Genomic DNA, 20,453 nt, shown 5'->3' on the forward strand with positions numbered 1-20,453 from the left:
GGGGGGGGAGCTGGTGCGTCTTATACGGCAAATACACATTAAAACCTGTCCTATAGCGGCGGTCCCTGTGGCCATCAACGGCCGGGACCCGCGGCTAATACAGGACATCACCGATCGAGGTGATGACCTGTATTAACCCTTATGACGCGGCGACCAAAGCTGACCGTCGCATCTGAGGCGAAAGTGACACTAACCCGGCTGCCCAGTCGGGCTGTTCGGGACCGCCGCGGTGAAATCGCGGCGTCCCAAACAGCTTACAGGACACCGGGAGGGACCTTACCTGCCTCCTCGGTGTCTGCTCCGTGCCGAGATCCCCTGCATGGCCGGCGCTCTCCTTCGTCGTCATCACGTCGTCGCGCACGCCGTCCCGTCATCCAATAGGAGCGGCGTGCGTAGCGACCTGATGGCGGCGACGGAGAGCGTGGATACCGGGCAGCAGAGACGTTCCGGAGGGACGGGGACACCCCGGGGACGCGGCGACAGAGATGGAGGGCGACATCCAGGGCAGCGGTGACGGGTCCGGAGCGGCGGGGACATGTGAGTATAACTGCCTATACCAGTGGTCTTCAACCTGCGGACCTCCAGATGTTGCAAAACTACAACTCCCGGCATGCCCGGACAGCCAACGGCTGTCCGGGCATGCTGGGAGTTGTATTTTTGCAATATCTGGAAATCCGCAGGTTGAAGGTTCAGAATCTTTTTTTTCTAGATTTTCATCCTTTAAAATTGGGTGCGTCTTATATGCCGGAGCATCTTATATGGCGAAAAATATGGTACACCTACAATGATAAATGCCCCCTATAAGTCTAAAAGATCACTGATTGTCAGGGAGTAAAGTACTCTACGTGCGCTTATCCTTGCTTACATTCCTGATCAGCTGTGGGGGTATCAATACTGAGACCCCGACAAATCAAAGCTTTTCATATGTTTGTGTAATCTGTCCTTTTTTTTTTTTCTTTTTTTTAAATGACAGGGACACTTAAAGGTCAAAATTATTAGCATTCAAAATAAGTTAAAATAAATAAATAATTAGTTATAAATAATAAATATGTTAATAAATGCAGTAAGGTCCCATCCTGGTGACTAATGTTACATAACACAGCTATGAGCACGTCACCAGCCGGTGTCCTGGGGCTTCACATACAAGGTGACACAAGATAGCTGCCCCAGATACTGCCTGTTACTTTACCTTCTCTACATAGCATAAATAACAGCATAGAATCTACCGAAGTCAAATGTCAATTCAATATGAATTATTTATAAAATGTAACAGTGCTAGAAAGAGGCAGTAAAGTGACTCCAAACGCGTCAATGACAACAGGCAGCGGGGAGGACAGCCTCTACGTCATCAACCGGCGACGCCTCAGCCTGTCAGGTCCTTCCCGGCGGAAAAGATCCGGCGTCCGGAGACTGTCTGAGGTCGCCGACATGTATTATAAGTTCAACGGCTTCACCCAAAAGCTGGTGGGGGCCGCTCCGGCGGAGGCGTATAGTCCTCAGGTGAGGAGGGGACGGAAAGGAGAGGCCGTGGGGGAGGAAACAGCGTGGAGATCCGGGGGGGTTATTACTGACCTTCACCGCTGACAGCACCGTTAGGGACCGTCGCTCAATATTCGGGCTTTGTTAGTAACGTAAAGCGCCTGCGCGAGATGACTGTGACAGTTGAGTCAGGGTGTTTGGTAGTTGCTTGAGGAGCTCTTAGGTGTAGTTTTTTTTTTTTTTTTTTTTTTTATTAAAAAAAACTTTATTTATAAAGCCTATAGGGAACATTCATCAAAGCTTGTGCAGATTAGCTTATATAACCGACCCAGTTCTATGTGTGCACTGAAGAGATCTCCTCCGACCCCTTTGGCTGCTGGTGATGAAGAGTGACAAAGAGTTGAGCAGCATGTAGTGGCCCTGTGAGAATCCACATGATAGGACAGTGTTTCCCAACCAGAGGAGCTCCAGCTGTTGCAAAACTGCAACTCCCAGCATGCTCGGACAGCCAACGGCTGTCCGAGCATGCTGGGAGTTGTAGTTTTGTCAACTGCTGCAGGCTCCCTGGTTGAGAAATGGTGAGATAGGGGTATAACTAGCAGATCAGTGCGAGTCCATTTGCGGGAACCCAAAGAACGGATGGCAGAAATTTGACCGCTGCCGTATATACAATCTCAGCGGCCCTTTAAATTTGCAAAGTCTGGAAATTTGTAGAGAATGATTGGACCGATGGCCGAGCGAACTCTCCGCTGCCCCAATACTCTGGGGACAATTGGCCGCCATTATCGTTGTCACTGTAGAACAAGAGAAACCCAAGGAGTCGGGAGCAATCATTTGCCTAAATTGTTGCTGGTGCCTACATTTTCCTGTTTTCTACTAATAAACATGGAAAAGTTGTATTGTCCGCCACTAGAAAACTCCTAATGGTAGTGTTTAGTCCACCCCGGTTGAACGCTTGTAGTATATGACCATTGAAATGGGCACTGTTTAGTGTGTGTGTATATATATATATATAATCAAGAATAATAATTTCATGTCGTATAGGCATATCAAAAGTTATGGTTGATTGGTGTCTTGTGTGCTCACACCCTGACCGATCACCAGCTGTGTGCTTCAGGGTTTGAACAGTCAGAACTTCTTAAAGGAAAACTGTCACCAAATCCTCAACCCGCCCCCTCCCAAACCAGAGGTACTGGCTGGTAGTGCAGGGGACGCTGATCAATATGATGCCTACCAAGCACGGATCCGCCCCGCCGTTAGCCCGTTATCTTCATTACTCCTGATATGCAAATCATCTTCTAACTGGCACTGGCGGGGTTACTGCCTTCATCTGGCACTGTGAGGTCACCGCCGATCGGCTTGCAGCACTGCCCGGCTTATGCATATTAATGCCCTCCCTCTCCTCCCCGCTCTGTATGTGACTACAATGCGCTGAGGCCGCTCTCAGGTGTACACAGGAAGCCGACACATGCAAAAGTTTGTCTATTGTTACATAGGTAACAATAGAGTAAAGCAGTCCCATTGATAAGAATAGGAAAGTTTGTGCATGCTCTAAGACCCTTTCAGAGGTCATTCTACATGAAGGGGGAGGCTGAGCTGTAAGCAACAGCTACTGTGTGCACCACTTTTATCTATATACTGGTGTCACCTTTCCCTGTCCCCTTGTCTGTAATAAGGAGGAGACTGCCGTGAAGTAATCTGTACAAAACAATAAGGGCTCGTCCACACTGCAGACATTCTACCAGTAAAATTCCAGCAGAGTCCCATTGTCTTCCATGAGATTTTGCTGCTCTGTGCATACTTTGGGGACAATTTTGCTGGACATTACTGTCTGAATGAGGGCTGCGTCCATGTGGTTTTACTTGCTGACTATTCTGGTAGACCCTGCTGCAAGCAGACAGTCAAATGTCCACAGTGTGAACAAGCCTTTAGTGTCGGCTCAGTTTTAGGCCTAGCGGCCAGAATGGAATCTGCAGGATTTTAATTATTTAGTTAATAAAATGGAAAACTAGGAGGACCTTACTGTATAAGGACAGGATGTGAGCTTGAACTCTTGACGTCTTGTGCTGACACTACGTATAGACTTTTGTTACAGTAATGAGATTTGCTTACAATATTCCTCATTTGAATATTGTTACATGAGTTCTGTCTGCCGTACCATGAACAAGACCTTCATTACTGTTGACCTAACATTATCTTTATCAGGGAGCTGGGACCCATGACAGTCACCAGAATGAAGGGGTCCATTGGGTGGTTCTTGGGGGTTTTTGCTTTTCCATTAGGGATTTTTCTACTATAATAAATGTGACTGTAATGCATCAGAGCAGTGCGATCTATTCATGCCAGAGAAGTTTGTCTTTAAGTCTGTGCTTACTACCGTATATACTACCTGAATATAAGCCGAGGCCCCTAATTTCACCCCAAAAACCCAGGAAAAGTTATTGACTAGACTATAAGCCTAGGGTGGGAAATACATCCCCCCCCTCCCCCCCATCATCATCCAGACCCCCATCATTAACACCCCCGTCGTCATCACCCTGTCATCATCTCTCCCCCCCCCCCCTTCATCACTGCCTGTCAATCCCCTCAGTGGTCTTCAACCTGCCGACCTCCAGATGTTGCAAAACTACAACTCCCAGCATGCACGGGAGGTCCGCAGGTTGAAGACCAGTGCGCGGGCCTTCATCATCATCCAGACCCCCCTCCCCCTTTAGTTTTCTACTCTCCTCCCCTCGGTGAGAAGGAAGGGTGAGCTGGTCTGGACCGTCCGGTGGGGAGGATTAGTCGTTCCGGGCTGTACATTTTCACCGGGAGGCCCTCTTCTCCGCTCGGGCCGGGCCGGCCCCGGACTAGTGACGTTGCCTTGACGACGACGCACAGGGACGTTCGTGCGCACCCTTCCTTCCCACCGAAGGGAGGTGAGTAGAAAGCTAAAGGTGGGGTTCTGGATGATGACTAAGGCCCGCGCAGTGGTCTTCAACCTGCGGGCCTTGTAGTTTTCAACCTGTGGAGTTGTAGTTTTGCAACATCTGGAGGTCTGCAGGTTGAGGAAAAAATGTAAAAAATGAATCTGCTATAAACAGTAAAACTCTTTGCCTTGGGTAGTGTCCAATATTCATCCCCATTCAAGTGTTCACCAGGCATTGATCTGAGAGGAGCTCATTACATCCTACAACCTCAGCTACATCGGACTTGGAGAACCATGAAGCCGCTTGAATGGGGAATATGAGACTCGCTGCTATATTCTTCATACATATATATAATATTGTTTATGAAACTTCTTGCTGGGCGCGACTACACAAGCCACACTGGATCATGGATTGAGCAGACTAGTTCCATTATTATGTATGTGGTTATACAACCAATTGTGGTAAGCGCCATCCACGTTCTTCCGCACCACTTTCCCCGTGTTGTTACGCTATGGAGCACCTTTGTTTCCTTTTCTAGATTCCCTTTTATGTCGTGACAGTTTCTTCAATTTCTCGTGGTGATTGGCTGAGCAGGCTGTAGTGCTCCGAGGGCAAGTGAGTAGACAGGCCCCGTACAGGAGAGTGCCCCCCAGTGGTCAGACACTATGGGGGAAAGATTTATCAAAACTTGTGCAAAGGGAAAGTTGACCAGTTGCCCATAGCAACCAATCAGATCGCTTCTTTCATTTTTGAAAAGGCCTCTGAGAAATGAAAGAAGCGATCTGATTGGTTGCTATGGGCAACTCGGCAACTTTTCCTCTGGACGGGTTTTGATAAATCTCCCCCTATAGGTTTTACTCCATGACATTCGCCTTTAAACCAGTACTTCCCAACCAGTGTGCCTTTTGGCTGTCCATGGCTTTCTAGTTTTGCAACAGCTGGAGGCACACTGGTTGGGAAATGCTGGCTTAAACAGTGATAGCACCTATTCTGAAGTTGTAGTATAGAAAGGTAGGCAGGAGGAGGAGGGCGGCAGCCTATGGGACATAGAAGTAATTCAAGGTCTAGCTGACCTTGAATGGTTCTTCATGTTATTAGACACCTCCGTGTGATAAGCGTGAAGACGGTGACCCTGATTTTAGCCTCAGCAGCTGGAGGTATATTTGGCCAGAAATAGGCCACTTCTCCTGTTGTCCTGACTACTAACAAGTACATCTGAAGGTGGGAGCGGGATGAGACAACACTATATTTATTCCCAGTGGTCGGCAATCACCATCTCCTCTTCTATCCCTGCTGGGCTCTCGGCTGATAAAGGAGTAAAACCTGAAATAAACCCCATCTGTCCTCCATCGGTTTCGTCTTCATCAGCAAAACTTCATTTTTAGGCTTTCTCAGGATCTGTCACAGTTGTTCTGACCTTCATAAAAGGTTTTAACAGTCTTGATGTTTCAATAAAACACAATTTTTTTTTTTTTGTTTTGCAAGTTTTTTTAATTGATTTTGTTTTACGTTATTTTTAGTCAATACACGTCTTGATGGTTGTGCGCTGGATAGTTTTAGAATTTGCATCCAGCAGGGTGTACAGAGCCGCAAACGCTGTGTATGGTGCCATATGTTTACTGTAGGGCGCTCCTGAGACTACCTGTCCCACCCCCATCCTGTAGGTAGAATGCCATCAGTCGAAAATGCATCCCAAGTGAGTAAAAAAAAGCACTGTAAAAACAGGTTCCTATTTATAAATCTGTCCAGGACAGTAACTGAAGTGATTTTCCTATAACAACCAATCACAGATCAGCTTTCATATCTTAATGAGCTCTGGTAAATTGAAAGCTGAGCTGTGATTGGTTGTTATAGGCAAATCCCTTTTGTCTACCGCCACATGCAGTTGTTTCTGTTTAAATAATGCTGCAGCCAGATGTTAGCTAGGGGTCAGTAGGGAAATATGAAACAACAAACCCACAAAGCCAAAGCATGCTTGAGGGTACGTTCAGACGAGCGGATTTTCACAGCGTATTTCGCTGCTGAAGGACCTCTATATGCTGGCTTTACATGTGCCTGCTTTGAGCGGCAATACGCCGCTACGAGCAGACACCCTGCGATGTGCGAGTCGCCTCGCGCATGCGCAGTATACTTGCACATCGCAGCAGCTCATTGAGCAGGGGGAGCGCCCGCGATGCGTGCGAGTACACCGTGCATGCGCTGCAACTCGCACATTGTTTCAGTGTGTCTGCTCGTAGCGGCGTATTGCCACACCGAGCAGGCACATGTAAAGCCAGCATATAGGGGTCCTTCATTGGCGGATCTGCAGCGTAAAATGCCTCTCAGAGGCCATCGCATGTTGAAGGCAGCATCAACATACGATGCTTTTGTATGTCGGGGCCATCGCATAAACGGCTATCCGGCAGCGCAGACTGCTTCAGCTGCCACCGGATAGCCGTTTACGGTGCCCCCTGTGGTCCGCTGACGATCACTTACCTGTCCTCGGGGCTCCGGCGCGTCCTCTTCGGGATCCCCTGCATCGTCGGCGCTCTCCATCGACGTCATCACGTCGCCACGCACGCCGCCCCATCATCCAATAAGAGCGGCGTGCGTAGTGACGTGATGGCGGCGAAGGAGCACGCGTGTGCCGGGGAAGCAGAGGCCTTACCGAAGCGTCGGGGACACCTCAGGGTCGCGGCGACAGCAATGGACGCCGACATCCCGGGCAGCGGTGATGGTCCGGAGCGGCGGGGACAGGTGAGTACAACTTCCTATACCAGTGGTCTTCAACCTGCAGACCTCCAGATGTTGCAAAACTACAACACCCAGCATGCCCGGACAGCCGTTGGCTGTCCGGGCATGCTGGGTGTTGTAGTTTTGCAACATCTGGAGGTCCGCAGGTTGTAGACCACTGTCCTATACTTTACATTGCACGGATCCCTCAACATACGATGGTTTCAACAAACGATGGTCCGTTTGGAACGGATTACCATTGTATGTTGAGGGACCACTGTATAGGTTAAAAAAAAAACACCATATTTCTTTCCCCCATTTATTCAATAGAAATCCTTGAGTCACATAGTGAAAAAAAAACTTGAGAATTGTAATTAGAAAAGTTCCGGGGATAAAATTTACATATAAAATGCCTTTACTAATGCACACTTTTTTTTTTTGTTTTGTTTTCTTTTGTAAAAGGGAAAAAGTCACCTAGTATTTCTAAAATGTGTTTCCTTTACTGCGTTTACAGGGCTTAAGACCATTCACATACCCAGAGGCTCCTGCACCCATTTTTGCCACTCCAACAAAACTTCCAAGTGAAGCGGGTTCTGAGTACCTCAGTAAAAACAGAGTCCCCGAGCTACAGAAATTGTTCCAGGTAAGTTCTCGGAAACAATTCTAGCTTAGATTAGCTTGAATGTTGCATGTTACAAATACCGCGCCACTTAAGCTGTTACCGGTTATGAAAATCTTTTGTATTTAGTTGAACATCCCTCAAATGTCCCAGTGCAGTTTCCCAGTGTCATATTCCAAAAATTTTAATGGCCGGTTGGTAATAGAAAGGGACATCCTTGCCTGAAATGGCCAGCTTCTATACTTTCCCCTTGCCATACTTTTGTTTGCTTTATAACTCAAGGGGTTACCCCTGCAGCCACCCTTCCCCTGCTTGAAAAATGTGGTATGATGGGCCCTAAAATGAAAGTAGACCTCCTGAAAGTGTATGGAAACACAATGCAAGAGTCCCTTCTTTCTCCAGCAAAATAAAAATTATACATTTTATAAAGCAACAATGACGTCCTCATTTATGTGTAAAAGTCCTGGCTAAACTCTAGATCAGGGGTCTTAAACTGGTGGCCCTCTAGATGTTGCAAAACTTCAACTCCCAGCATGCCCGGACAGCCAACGGCTAGTAAAGGGTATTCAACTAGAGTAAAGCCAACAGAAGTTGTACTAAAAGTCCCATATACTTGCATGGGACTCCAGACACAAATACACAAAGGAGTGGGTTGGGGTTTATTTAAAGGGGTACTCCGGTGGAAAACTTTTATTTTTTTTTATTAAATCAACTGGTGCCAGAAAGTTACAGATTTGTAAATTACTTCTATTAAAAAAAAAATCTTAATCCTTCCATTACTTATTAGTTGCTGAATACTACAGAGGAAATTATTTTCTTTTTGGAACACAGAGCTCTCTGCTGACATCACGAGCACAGTGCTCTCTGCTGACATCTCTGTCCATTTTAAGAACTGTCCAGAGTAGGAGAAAATCCCATAGAAAACATATGCTGCTCTGGACAGTTCCTAAAATGGACAGAAATGTCAGCAAAGAATTTCCTCTGTAGTATTCAGCAGCTAATAAGTACTGGAAGGATTTAAGATTTTTTTTAATCAAAGCAATTTACAAATATGTAACTTTCTGGCACCAGTTAAAAAAAAAAAAAAAAAAAAAAAAAAAAAATAATAATAATAATAATTTCCACCAGAGTATTCCTTTAACTCTACTATATTTGTAGTTGACAGAAGTAAAGTGTACCAAGTTTTTCACAAAATATCTCCAGCCATTTGGAAGTTATGCTGTAAGATAAAAACGCAGTCTAGGGGGAGGGGTAGTCTAGGAATTTGTGTTTCTTTGTAATGACTTTTTTTTCTTTTTCTCCCCCCTATTTAAGAAGCCAGATGGGATACCCGTCCACCTAAAGCGAGGATATTCGGATAAACTCCTCTACCGAACCACTATGGCACTAACAGTCGGAGGGGCCATCTATTGTCTCGTAGCCATCTACATTGCATCACAACCGAAAAAGAACTAACCAAAATGATTAAGGCAGACGTCACTGGTTCTGTCCATAGATCACGTTTTATTGCTTATTTTATGTATGATTGTTTATAAATCTACAATTATTTCCTCCTTCTGCGACAATGTGACCGGTTCACTTCCATCCAGCTTTTTGGGTAAATAACAGGTTAAGGATGTTCCTCGCACGGAAGATCCCGAAACCAACCAGGTGGCTAACCTCACAGGGAAACGTTTCTGCAGATTACAAAGGTCGTCGTCCGTTCACAGCTGTAGATTTGTGTCAAATCAGCAACTTTATATTTCTGGAAAAGAAGCAGACGGATGAGATCAGAGGTTGGGACAGGTTGTTGCAGGCTTCTTCTTTAAGCCTTTGTTACATAAAGGGTTAATTAACATACAAAATAAGCGAGTGATTATGCTGCAAAGGGAATAAGTCATGTGTACGACAAAAGCCAAAAATGGAGAGAGATGTATGAAAATGTTTAAATAAAAAGTGACCACACATGGGCGGTGCCATCATCTTGTTGCAGTGATAGGAGATGAGTAATGTAAAATTACATTCATCATTGTATGTTTTTAAATCAGCTGGTGCCAGAAAGTTATATACAGGTTTGTAAATTACTTCTATATAAAAAAAAGTAATCCTTCCTGTACTTCTGCTGTATTCTCCACAGGAAGTTGTGTAGTTCTTTCCAGTTTGACCACAGTGCTCTCTGCTGATACCTCTGTCCATAACAGGAACTGACCAGAGTAGGAGAGGCTTAATACAGGCATTTGCTCCTGCTTGGGACAGTGCCTGAGACAGGTGGCAGCAGAGAGCACTGTGGTCAGACTGAAAAGAACTGCACAACTTCCTCTGTACTATACAGCAGCTGATAAGTACTGGAAGGATTAAGATGTTTAAATAGAAGTAATTTACAAATCTGTATAACTTTCTGGTACCAGTTGAAAATATTTGTTTTCCACTGGAGTACCCCTTTTAACTCTTACTTTGCAATTTTTGAAAGTGCTTTGTATGTGGGTCCAGTACAGTTAATGACTACTGCTGCATATTGGTGAGATGGTTAGAGATGACAGAAGCAGCAATAAGCACTGGTTACAACCAAGGTATGCAGAAAACCTCTCAACACACATCACATTGAACTTTGAAGCAGATGGGCTACAGCAGCAGAAGACCACACTGGGTGCCACTCCTGTCAGCTAAGAACAGGAACCTGAGACAAAAATTCACACAGAGACCTCAATTGTACAAGGGAAGCCTGGAATAACATTCTGGTCTGATGTGTCTCCATTCCAGCTGTGACATTCAGATGACAGGGTCAGAATCTGGGGTAAACATAAAAGCATCGATCCCTCCTGCCTTGTATCAGTAGTTTGTGCTGGTGGTGTAATGGTATGTGGGGGGGAGACATTTTCTCGGCACACTTTGTGCCCCTTAGTACCAATTGAGCCTGGTATAAACACGACAGCCTACCTGAGTATTGTTACTGACCATGTCCATCCCTTTATGACCACAGTGGACCCATCTGCTGATGATACTTCCAGCAGGATAATGCCCTATGTCACATGACCATCTCATACAGAACAATGAGGTCACATGACTCCAATGGCCTCCACAGTCACCAGATCTCATCCTGTAGATCACCGCTGGGATGTGGTGGAACCGGAGATTCTTATCATGGATCCAACAAATCTACAGCAACTGTGTGATGTCATCATGTCCATATGGAGGAACTGTGTGATGTCATCATGTCCATATGGAGGAAGAGTGTGATGTCATCATGTCCATATGGAGCACCTGTGATGTCATCCTGTCCATATGGAGGGATTGTGTGATGTCGTCATGTCTATATGGAGGGACTGTGTGATGACATCATGTCCATATGAACCCAAATCTCTAAAGAAGGTTCCATCACCTTGTAGAAAGTATGCCACGAAGAATTAAGGCAAAAGGGGGTTCAACTTGGTACTAGCAAGGTGTACCTAATAAAGTGGCCAGTGAGTGTATATTATATCATCAGTCATATACATCATTTGGGGTAATGTTAACTTGCCTAAAACCTCATAAACTGACAGTATATTGAATGTACTCCAGTGTTGGTATCTGACAGGTACATGATGGTGCGTGTAGCATCGCCGTGATACCTGAATCTTGTCGACTTTGATGCTTCTTCATTTAGACTTTAAAGGGGTAAAGGCTATAAAGTCAGTGTAGTTCATAATATAGTGTCTGTACCTGTGTTTGATGGTTGGTCTCACAATTCTTATGTGATTTTTGCCCTGATGTTTATTTTTAGCAGCGTAACAAATGTGTCGTGTTAGGTTTTCCCAGGTTGCAGTGCAGCCCGAGACATTACATCACTAGTCAGGTGTTGAAAGGGGGAGCGTGTCTCTGCTTCAATAGGTAGAGCGAACGCTGGGTGGGGGGATCATTCTTCACAGGGCTGCAGGGAATTGTCCCAGGTCTGTTTCAATAAGTGGGGTGGCTGATGTGTGGGAGGGAGAAAAAGTGACCTCACACTTACAAACGAGATCCTGGGACTTGTAGTTGGAGGGAGGGAACTCCAACTGAAAATAGCAATTCACAAAAAGAAAGCGTTATGGTGGACTCGCAACACAGCCATTTAGCCCCAAGATAAGCACAAATCCTTCCTAATCATGTCCATTACTGTCTGGCAGGTAAGTACTAAAGTCTCCTTATGGTGGATAACCCCTTCAATTCAGCTCAAACTTTGAAAACTTTTTTTTTTTTTTTTAATCAACTGGTGTTAGACAGTTAAACAGATTTGTAAATTACTTCTATAAGAAAAAAATCTTAATCCTTCCAGTACTTATTAGCTGCTGAATACTGAGGAAATTATTTTCTTTTTGTAACACCGAGCTCTCTGCTGAATCACGAGCACAGTGCTCTCTGCTGACATCTCTGTCCATTTTAAGAACTGTCCGGAGTAGGAGAAAATCCCCACAGCAAACATATGCTGCTCTGGTCAGTTCCTAAAATGGACAGAGATTTCAGCAGAGAGCACTGTGCTCGTGATGTCAGCAGAGAGCTCTGTGTTCCAAAAAGAGAAGAATTTCTTCTGTAGTATTCAGCAGCTAATTAGTACTGGAAGGATTAAGATTTTTAAATGGAAGTCATTTACAAATCTGTTTAATCTTTCTGGCACCTGTTGATTTAAAAAAAAAAAAAAGTTTTCCACCGGAGTACCCCTTTTAAAAGGTGGAATCCTTTTCATTCTCAGCTAAGCATGAGACAAAAATAATTGATGATTGAAGGAACTTGGAAAAGGTGGAAGAGGCTCCTGGAGACGAAGATAAGTAAAATTAGCATTGGTTAATCGAAAAGCAGCACGCGGTCATGTGGTAGAGCAGAGCATTCAGGACCTGTTCATAACGCTATTCATCATTTAATCAAAAATTGTCTTTTAAAGAAGTGAGAATTCTGCTACTGAAAATCCTGGTTGTTGTCAAGATAAATGTTCCCAAAATAGCCGCTGAGATTACATGCCATCTCTATCAGCAGCTTGTTACCGAGCATGGTCATCATCACTCACCACCCTTCTCTAAATGCTTTAAAATATGTCCTGTTCTTACAAGGAGGTGATGGCGGATTTGTTTGTGTCTTGGTTATCTGACATCCTAATATAATGTTAGGGACTCATACTATGTGTCCTTTGTGCGTTCATTGCACCACCAAGCGGTGACTCCTTGGGCAAGTGGACTACTGTTTCCCAATCATTGTGCCTCCAGCTGTTGCAAAACTACAACTCCCAACATGCCCGAACATGAGGGGGTAGGATTCCTTAAAGATTTTTTTCCTATGAATAACACCTATTTAACAGCTGCGACCTCCAATTATCACGAGAACAGGGGTCGAATGTTCCCTTGTTTAAATTGAACATCAATCGGACATGCTTGCTGCTGCTCCACTCAGGTCTATGGCCTGACAAAGAAAGCTGGTGTAACAAGAGTTGCGGTCAATCCCCAAGCCTCTCATTTTGGGAGCTCTATAGTAGGAGCCCTGAGCCCTTTATTGTCCACTTGATATAACCACATTGTAGGATAATGGAGTCTGTCTGCTGTCGGGGGTCTACATTATAGGACAGATCTGGCAGGGTGTTGTGTCTTCTATTGTGAAAGCAGACTCTAACATAAATGTGAATATGGCTGAACGCTTTATTTTATATTCTACATTTCCAAAAACAATATACACTGCTCAAAAAAAATAAAGGGAACACTAAGATAACACATCCTAGATCTGGTTGAATGAACTAATCGTATGAAATGCTTACTTTACGTTGTTGAATGTGCTGACAAAAAAATCACACACAATGATCAATGGAAATCAAATTTATCAACCCATGGAGGTCTGGATATGGAGTCACACTCAAAATCAAAGTGGAAAACCACAGTACAGGCTGATCCAACTTTATGTAATGTCCTTAAAACAAGTCAAAATGAAGCTCAGTAGTGTGTGGCCTCCACGTGCCCGTATGACCTCCCTACAACGCCTGGGCATGCTCCTGATGAGGTGGTGGATGGTCTTCTGAGGGACAGTCTGTGGTGCACCGTGGCATTGGTGGATGGTCCCAGATGTGCTCAATCGGATTCAGGTCTGGGGAACGGACGGGCCAGTCCATAGCACCAATGCCTTCCTCTTGCATGAACTGCTGACACACTCCAGCCACATGAGGTCCAGCATTGTCTTGCATTAGGAGGAACGCAGGGCAAACCGCACCAGCATATGGTCTCACAAGGGGTCTGAGGATCTCGGTACCTAATGGCAGTCAGGCTACCACATGGAGGGCTATGCGGCGTCCAAAAGAAATGCCACTCCACATTATTACTGACCCACTGCCAAACCGGTCATGCTGGAGGATGTTGCAGGCAGCAGAATGTTCTCCACGGCATCTCCAGACTCTGTCATGTCTGTCATATGTGCTCAGTGTGAACCTGCTTTCATCTGTGAAGAACACAGGGCGCCAGTGGCAAATTTTCCAATCTTTGTGTTCTCTGGCAAATGCCAAACATCCTGCACGGTGTTGGGCTGTAAGCAAAACCCCCCACCTGTGGACATCGGGCCCTCATACCACCCTCATGGAGTCTGTTTCTGACCATTTGAGTGGACACATGCACATTTGTGGCCTGCTGGAGGTCATTTTGCAGGGCTCTGGCAGTGCTCCTCCTGCTCCTCCTTGCACAAAGTCGGAGGTAGCAGTCCTGCTGTTGGATTGTTGCCCTCCTACGGCCTCCTCTACGTCTCCTGATGTACTGTCCTGTCTCCTGGTAGCGCCTCGATGCTGTGGACACTACGCTGACAGACACAGCAAACCTTCTTGCCACAGCTCGCATTGATGTGCCATCCTGGATGAGCTGCACTACCTGAGCCACTTGTGTGGGTTGCAGACTCCGTCTCATGCTACCACTAGAGTGAAAGCACCGCCAGCATTCAAAAGTAACCAAAACATCAGCCAGGAAGCATAGGAACTGAGAAGTGGTCTGTGGTCACCACCTGCAGAACCACTCCTTTATTTTTGGGCGTCTTGCTAATTGCCTATAATTTCCACCTGTTGTCTGTTTCATTTGCACAACAGCATGTGAAATTGATTGTCAATCAGTGTTCTTCCTGAGTGGACAGTGTGATTTCACAGAAGTGTCATTGACTTGGAGTTACATTGTGTTGTTTAGGTTTTCCCATTATTTTTTTGAGCAGTGTACTTAGTGTATAAAGCAAGCATTTTTTTTCTTCCTTTCGTGATGATCTGTTTGGTGTCCATAGAGATCACCCGGGTTATAGCTTGTCACCTCAAGAAAAAATCATCTTCCAGTTTTCCAAGTGATAAAGCTCGGTGAGATGACGCTCCGTGGTTTCCATATCACTGTTCATCAACTTTGTCCATTTTCTTTTCTCACTTTTCACAGAATTTCAAGGTGTTAGTCGTCTCAATCATGAACTGTCAAGAACCTAAACCATAACTGCCATGATGTTGTATTAAGACATTGTTCAGAACCAAAGCTGTTGTACTAGATGTTACGTGAACTATCACAACCACAGGGAATAAATGGATCCATGCAGGAATAGTACATATGGTTAATGACCTGTGTGGTAACATACAGGCACAGCTATTAAAGGGGTACTCCGGCCCCAAGACATCTTATCCCCTATACAAAGGTTAGGGGATAAGGCTGGGTTCACACCACATTTTTCAAATACTGTTACCGTATACGGTTTTCCGCTAAAAAACGTATGGCAAAAACCGTATGCAACCGTATACAACCGTATGACTCCAAATTAAAACGTTTACGGTTTTTCCCCGTACGGTTCTATCCGTTTGCATCAGTTTTTGCCAACGGTTTTGCTATTTTGTTGGAATTAGTTATCCAGCAATTTAATAAAGTTACTATTGTTCTACTGAAATTCCAATCTGCGCATGTGTCAACTCCAAAAACGGATTAGAAAAACTGTGTGCAACCGTATTCTGAAATTCTGTGTACGGTTCTCATAGACCACAATGTTAAAAGAACCGCATACGGTTCGCATACGGTTTTCCAACCGGAGGCAAAAACGTGGTCGACAGCGTTTTTGCCTACAGTTGAAAAATGGGCAAAACCGTATCCGAGGCAAAACTGATGCAACCGTACACAACATTTGGAATACGGTTTCCAATGCATTCTCTATGCATACGGTTTCGGATACGGTCGTATACGTTTTTTTGCGGAAAATTGTATATGGTTACCGTATTTGAAAAACGTGGTGTGAACCCAGCCTAAGTTGTCTGATCACAGGGGTTCCACCACTGGGGACCCCCGCAATCTAGCATGTAGCACCCACCTGTGAGCTCTGCTGGAGGCTCTCAGTGTTATGCCTCCCGACCACGGGGACGGAGTATCGTCACGACTCCGCCCCGTATGACGTCACGCCCCACCCCCTCAATGCAAGTCTATGGGAGGGGGCGTGACGTCCGTCACGCCCCCTCCCATAGACTTGCATTGAAGGGGCATGATGTCACACTGGGGTGTGACGCCACACGGGGGGCGGAGTCGCGACGTCACGATACTCCGTCCCCGTGGTCGGGAAGCATAACACTGAGAGCCTCCAGCAGTGCTCACAGGTGGGTGCTGCATGCTAGATTGCAGGGGTCCCCAGCGGCGGCACCCCCGCTATCAGACATCTTATCCCCTATCCTTTGGATAGGGGATGAGATGTCTTGGGGCCGGAGTACCCCTTTAAAGCCCAAGAGTTACGAATGCAGCAACAATAACAGGAGACAGGACTGTAAATGGAGCGGTGGATGGAAACAAGAGGTAGAGCTTTGTACTTTGTAACAGAGGTTGCAGTAAAAAAAGGTTATCACAAGTTATATCCTTGTCTAAATAGTTGAGTTTTTTGGTATAAAATTCTGTAGAGTGTTACTTAGCCTGTGGCAGAGAATCCCTAAAGGGGGCGAGTGACAGTTTGGTGAAGAGGTGAAGTTAGGTGAGGTATCTAGAGATTAGTGAGGAGATGTGCGGAGAGGCAATACTAAAGAAAAATATCCCTAAAATAACATTCTCCTCCCTTAGGCGTTTGTTATGGCCACCGGTACTGTGCTAGTCTTGAGGACGAGGGGGTTAATTTTGGGCTGTGATTGCCCATAGCGATGTTAAGTTGTACAGAATAGACGGTCACACACTGAAATCAAAAAAGCTTGTAAACACACAAATATCAGCAATAGCAAGTAGGCACAAATACAATAGGCGCCGCAAGAACAAATGGGTTCTGCGGGACTAGAACATTGATGACCTGATCTTAAAGAGGTACTCCGGTGGAAAACAATTTATTTTAAATGAAAATTTTTAAAGTTAAACAGATTTGTAAATTACTTCTATTAAAAAAATCTTAATCCTTCCAGTACTTATCAGCTGCTGTATACTATAGAAGTTCTTTTCTTTTTGAATTTCTTTTCTGTCTGACCACAGTTCTCTCCGCTGACACCTCTGTCCATGTCAGGAACTGTCCAGGAGAGGTTTGCTTTGATGATTTGCTCCCACTCTGGAAAGTTCCTGACATTAACAGAGGTGTCAGCAGAGAGCACTGTGGTCAGACAGAAAAGAAAAGAACTTTCTCTGGAGCAAACAGCAGCTGATAATTACTGGAAGGATAAAGATTTTGTAATAGAAGTAATTTACAAATCTGTTTAACTTTCTGGCACCAGTTGATTTAAAATAAATTGTTTTCCATCAGAGTACCCCTTTAAGATGCACACTATAGACAGACAGCCAGTGCAGAAATTGGCGAGTTAGTCAAATTTTTGACTAAAGTGCTTAGAGACCTGTTAGGGAGGAATGGTCTTAGAATAGTCTTAGAACTTTCCCAAAATGAACTTACATGATCAATGACACCTGGCGATGTCCATGAGACTAGCGCAATACCGGTGTCATCTTGTGCAAAGAATCTCAGGGACATCTATGTACATGGTCATATCCTTCATGTAAGAACTTCGCCCAGTGTCATTGATCATGTGTTGACAGTTTTAAGAACTTTAATGGCCAATATAGGACAAAATGTACAGTATACAGTTGTATCTGAGAAACAATCACTCATTAACCAACAAATGTATTGAAGCAATACTCAACTGATTCGTAGTCAATGGTGCTGCTTGTAAAATATTCTAATGGAGAATTGAAACATTGCTGCTGTGACATGAGTTACATACACCACGTTTTGCATTTGTACCTTATCCAAAATTCTGTGCCATTGTGTATGTATATATATTTATATTTGTGTCTGGAACCAGTTAAAGGGGTACTTCCGTGGAAAACTTTTTTTTTTTTATCAACTGGTACCAGAAAGTTAAACAGATTTGTAAATTACTTCTATTAAAAAATCTTAATTCTTCCAGTACTTTTTAGGGGCTGTAAACTGCAGAGGAAATGCATGCATTTTTGGATTTCTCTTCTGTCACGACCACAGTGCTCTCTGCTGACATCTGTTGTCCATTTTAGGAACTGTCCAGAGCAGGAGAAAATCCCCATTGCAAATATATGCTGCTCTGGACAGTTCCTAGAATGGACAGAGATGTCAGCAGAGAGCACTGTGGTTGTGACAGAAGAGAAATCCAAAAGTGAAAGCGTTTCCTCTGTAGTATACAGCCCATAAAAAGTACTGGAAGGATTAAGATTTTTTAATAGAAGTAATTTACAAATCTGTTTAACTTTCTGGTACCAGTTCATTTAAAAAATAAAAAATAATAATATTTCACAGGAGTACCCCCTTAAAGCCAAGAATGCATGAACATATTCTTTTAGGCATATTAATGTAGCGTAAATGTCAAAGCCCGGGTCATTTACTTTGTATAGCCCTGATATTGTGCAATGTGAATGCTCCTGTATGACACTGTAACCTTACTTACTGTAGTGTATACATATGCGGGTTAAAAAGTAATGTTTACGTTGGCTTGCACTATATATATATATATATATATATATATATATATATATATACACACATACATATATACATAAGCATGGCATGGGCTTGCAAAATATAAACATATATATATATGTGTATAGTGCAAGCCCATGAAAACATTACTTTTTTTATTCACACATGTATACACTACAGTAGAAGATTAGGCACATTCTGTATACATATGGTTCCAGCGTCATACAGGAGCATTCACATTGCACAATATCAGGGCTAGAGTTAATGACCCGGGCTCGCCCCCGGTGCCACTCTAAAGGGGGGTGCCAGGGGCGGACTGACCCGCCGCCGCTGCTGAGGTCCGGGTCCCAGATCCCCAGCAGACAGCACAACATTCTTCTGTTTGCGCGATACACGCACATACAGGAGAAGGCGTCCCCTCTGTGTGAGCCGCATCTGCAGCTACACAGAGGAGACGTGACCTCCTCCCCCACGCAGCACGCAGTACAGGCACTGGTGACGTCACTCATCGGTGCCTGTACTGTGGAGGGGAGAAGACGCGGGCCCTGCAGCTGAGCAGATCGCTGCGTGGGATATCAGGTTAGCATCCTTTTTTTATTTTATTTTTTTAACCCTGCCTATAGGTGCTCTGCATATACCTTTAGGGAAGGGGGGAGAGGGGGGGGTGCTCTGCATATACCTATGGGGAAGGAAGGGAGAGGAGGGGGGTGCTCTGCATATACCTATAGGGAAGGGAGGGAGAGGGGGGGTGCTCTGCATAAACCTATAGGGAAGGGAGGGAGGGGGTGCTCTGCATATACCTATGAGGAAGGGAGGGAGAGGGGGTGTAGCTCTGCATATACCTATGGGAAATGGGGTGGGGTGTAGCTCTGCATATACCTATGGGAAAGAGGGTGGGGTGTAGCTCTGCATATACCTATGGGAAAGAGGGGGGTGTAGCTCTGCATATACCTATGGGGAATGGGGGGGTGTAGCTCCGCATATACCTATGGGAAAGAGGGGGGTAGCTCTGCATATACCTATGGGAAAGGGGGGTAACCCTGCATATACCTATGGGAAAGAGGGGGGGTGTAGCTCTGCATATACCTATGGGAAAGAGGGGGGAGTGTAACTGCATATACCTATGGGAAAGAGGGGGGGTAGCTCTGCATATACCTATGGGAAAGGGGGTGGGGGTGTAGCTCTGCATATACCTATGGGAAAGAGGGGGGTTGTAACTCTTCATATACCTATGGGAAAGAGGGGGGGTGTAGCGTAGCTCTGCATATACCTATCGGAAAGAGAGTGGGGGTGTAACTCTGCATATACCTATGGGAAAGAGGGGGTTACCTGGCTACCTACCTACCTGCCCTTTTACTGTGCAGGACACCAAGGAGGGCATTATTACAGTTTGTGGGCCTATAGATGGAAAGGTTGTGTAGAGGAGGGCACTGAATATATGCAGAGTCTGACATGTTTTTCCTGCAGATGTTAAGAGATCCACATGGCGGTCTTATCCGGACGGAGAAGAAAAGGAAAGAGGACGCCGCTGATCAGAAAAGACGTAATTGTTAGTCCCAAAATGTAACTGTAATCACTTATATGGTATACACATCCTGTGTACAGCTGATATCTACCGCCATATGGTCCTGTATATAATCACTTATATTGTATACAGATCCTTTATAGTATACTGGTCTGTATATAGTGGTTTTATTCAGTACAGTATGGTGGTATTATCCAGTTATTGTGTGGTGGTATATATTTGCTCCTTGTATACCAGTATTATTGGTTATGGAAATTTACCTACGTTAAAGTGTTTTTAACATATATAAATGTTAATTTATTGTGTGTGGGATTTGGGTGGAATAGGAGCGTGGCAGAAGATT

The 20,453-nt window shown here is 44.9% G+C and overlaps 1 protein-coding gene across 2 annotated transcripts; it reads left to right on the forward strand.

Moving 5' to 3' along the window:
- The first annotated feature begins 1,340 nt into the window (after window positions 1-1,340).
- Window positions 1,341-9,667, forward strand: LOC130362969 (cytochrome c oxidase subunit 7A-related protein, mitochondrial). Of its 2 annotated transcripts, XM_056568161.1 has the most exons (4): window positions 1,374-1,500; window positions 5,909-6,084; window positions 7,615-7,743; window positions 9,034-9,667. In XM_056568161.1, exons 2-4 carry the CDS (start codon window positions 6,058-6,060, stop codon window positions 9,172-9,174), a joined length of 297 nt encoding a protein of 98 aa, XP_056424136.1. In that variant the 5' UTR covers window positions 1,374-1,500; window positions 5,909-6,057; the 3' UTR covers window positions 9,175-9,667. The 2 variants fall into 2 exon arrangements, with proteins under 2 accessions (XP_056424135.1, XP_056424136.1); XM_056568160.1 differs by lacking the exon at window positions 5,909-6,084 and having other exon boundaries at window positions 1,341-1,500.
- The last annotated feature ends 10,786 nt before the right edge of the window (window positions 9,668-20,453 follow it).

Source organism: Hyla sarda, chromosome 3 (genome assembly GCF_029499605.1).
Source record: "Hyla sarda isolate aHylSar1 chromosome 3, aHylSar1.hap1, whole genome shotgun sequence".
Taxonomy (NCBI): domain Eukaryota; kingdom Metazoa; phylum Chordata; class Amphibia; order Anura; family Hylidae; genus Hyla; species Hyla sarda.

What these genes read in the sequence shown, in the direction of transcription:
- LOC130362969 (XM_056568160.1), top strand. Translation starts at nt 1,429, where the DNA reads ATGTATTATAAGTTCAACGGCTTCACCCAAAAGCTGGTGGGGGCCGCT. An exon ending in CGGAGGCGTATAGTCCTCAG is followed by an intron (nt 1,501 to 7,614) that starts GTGAGGAGGGGA and finishes CTGCGTTTACAG; the next exon opens with GGCTTAAGACCATTCACATA. An exon ending in AGCTACAGAAATTGTTCCAG is followed by an intron (nt 7,744 to 9,033) that starts GTAAGTTCTCGG and finishes CCCCTATTTAAG; the next exon opens with AAGCCAGATGGGATACCCGT.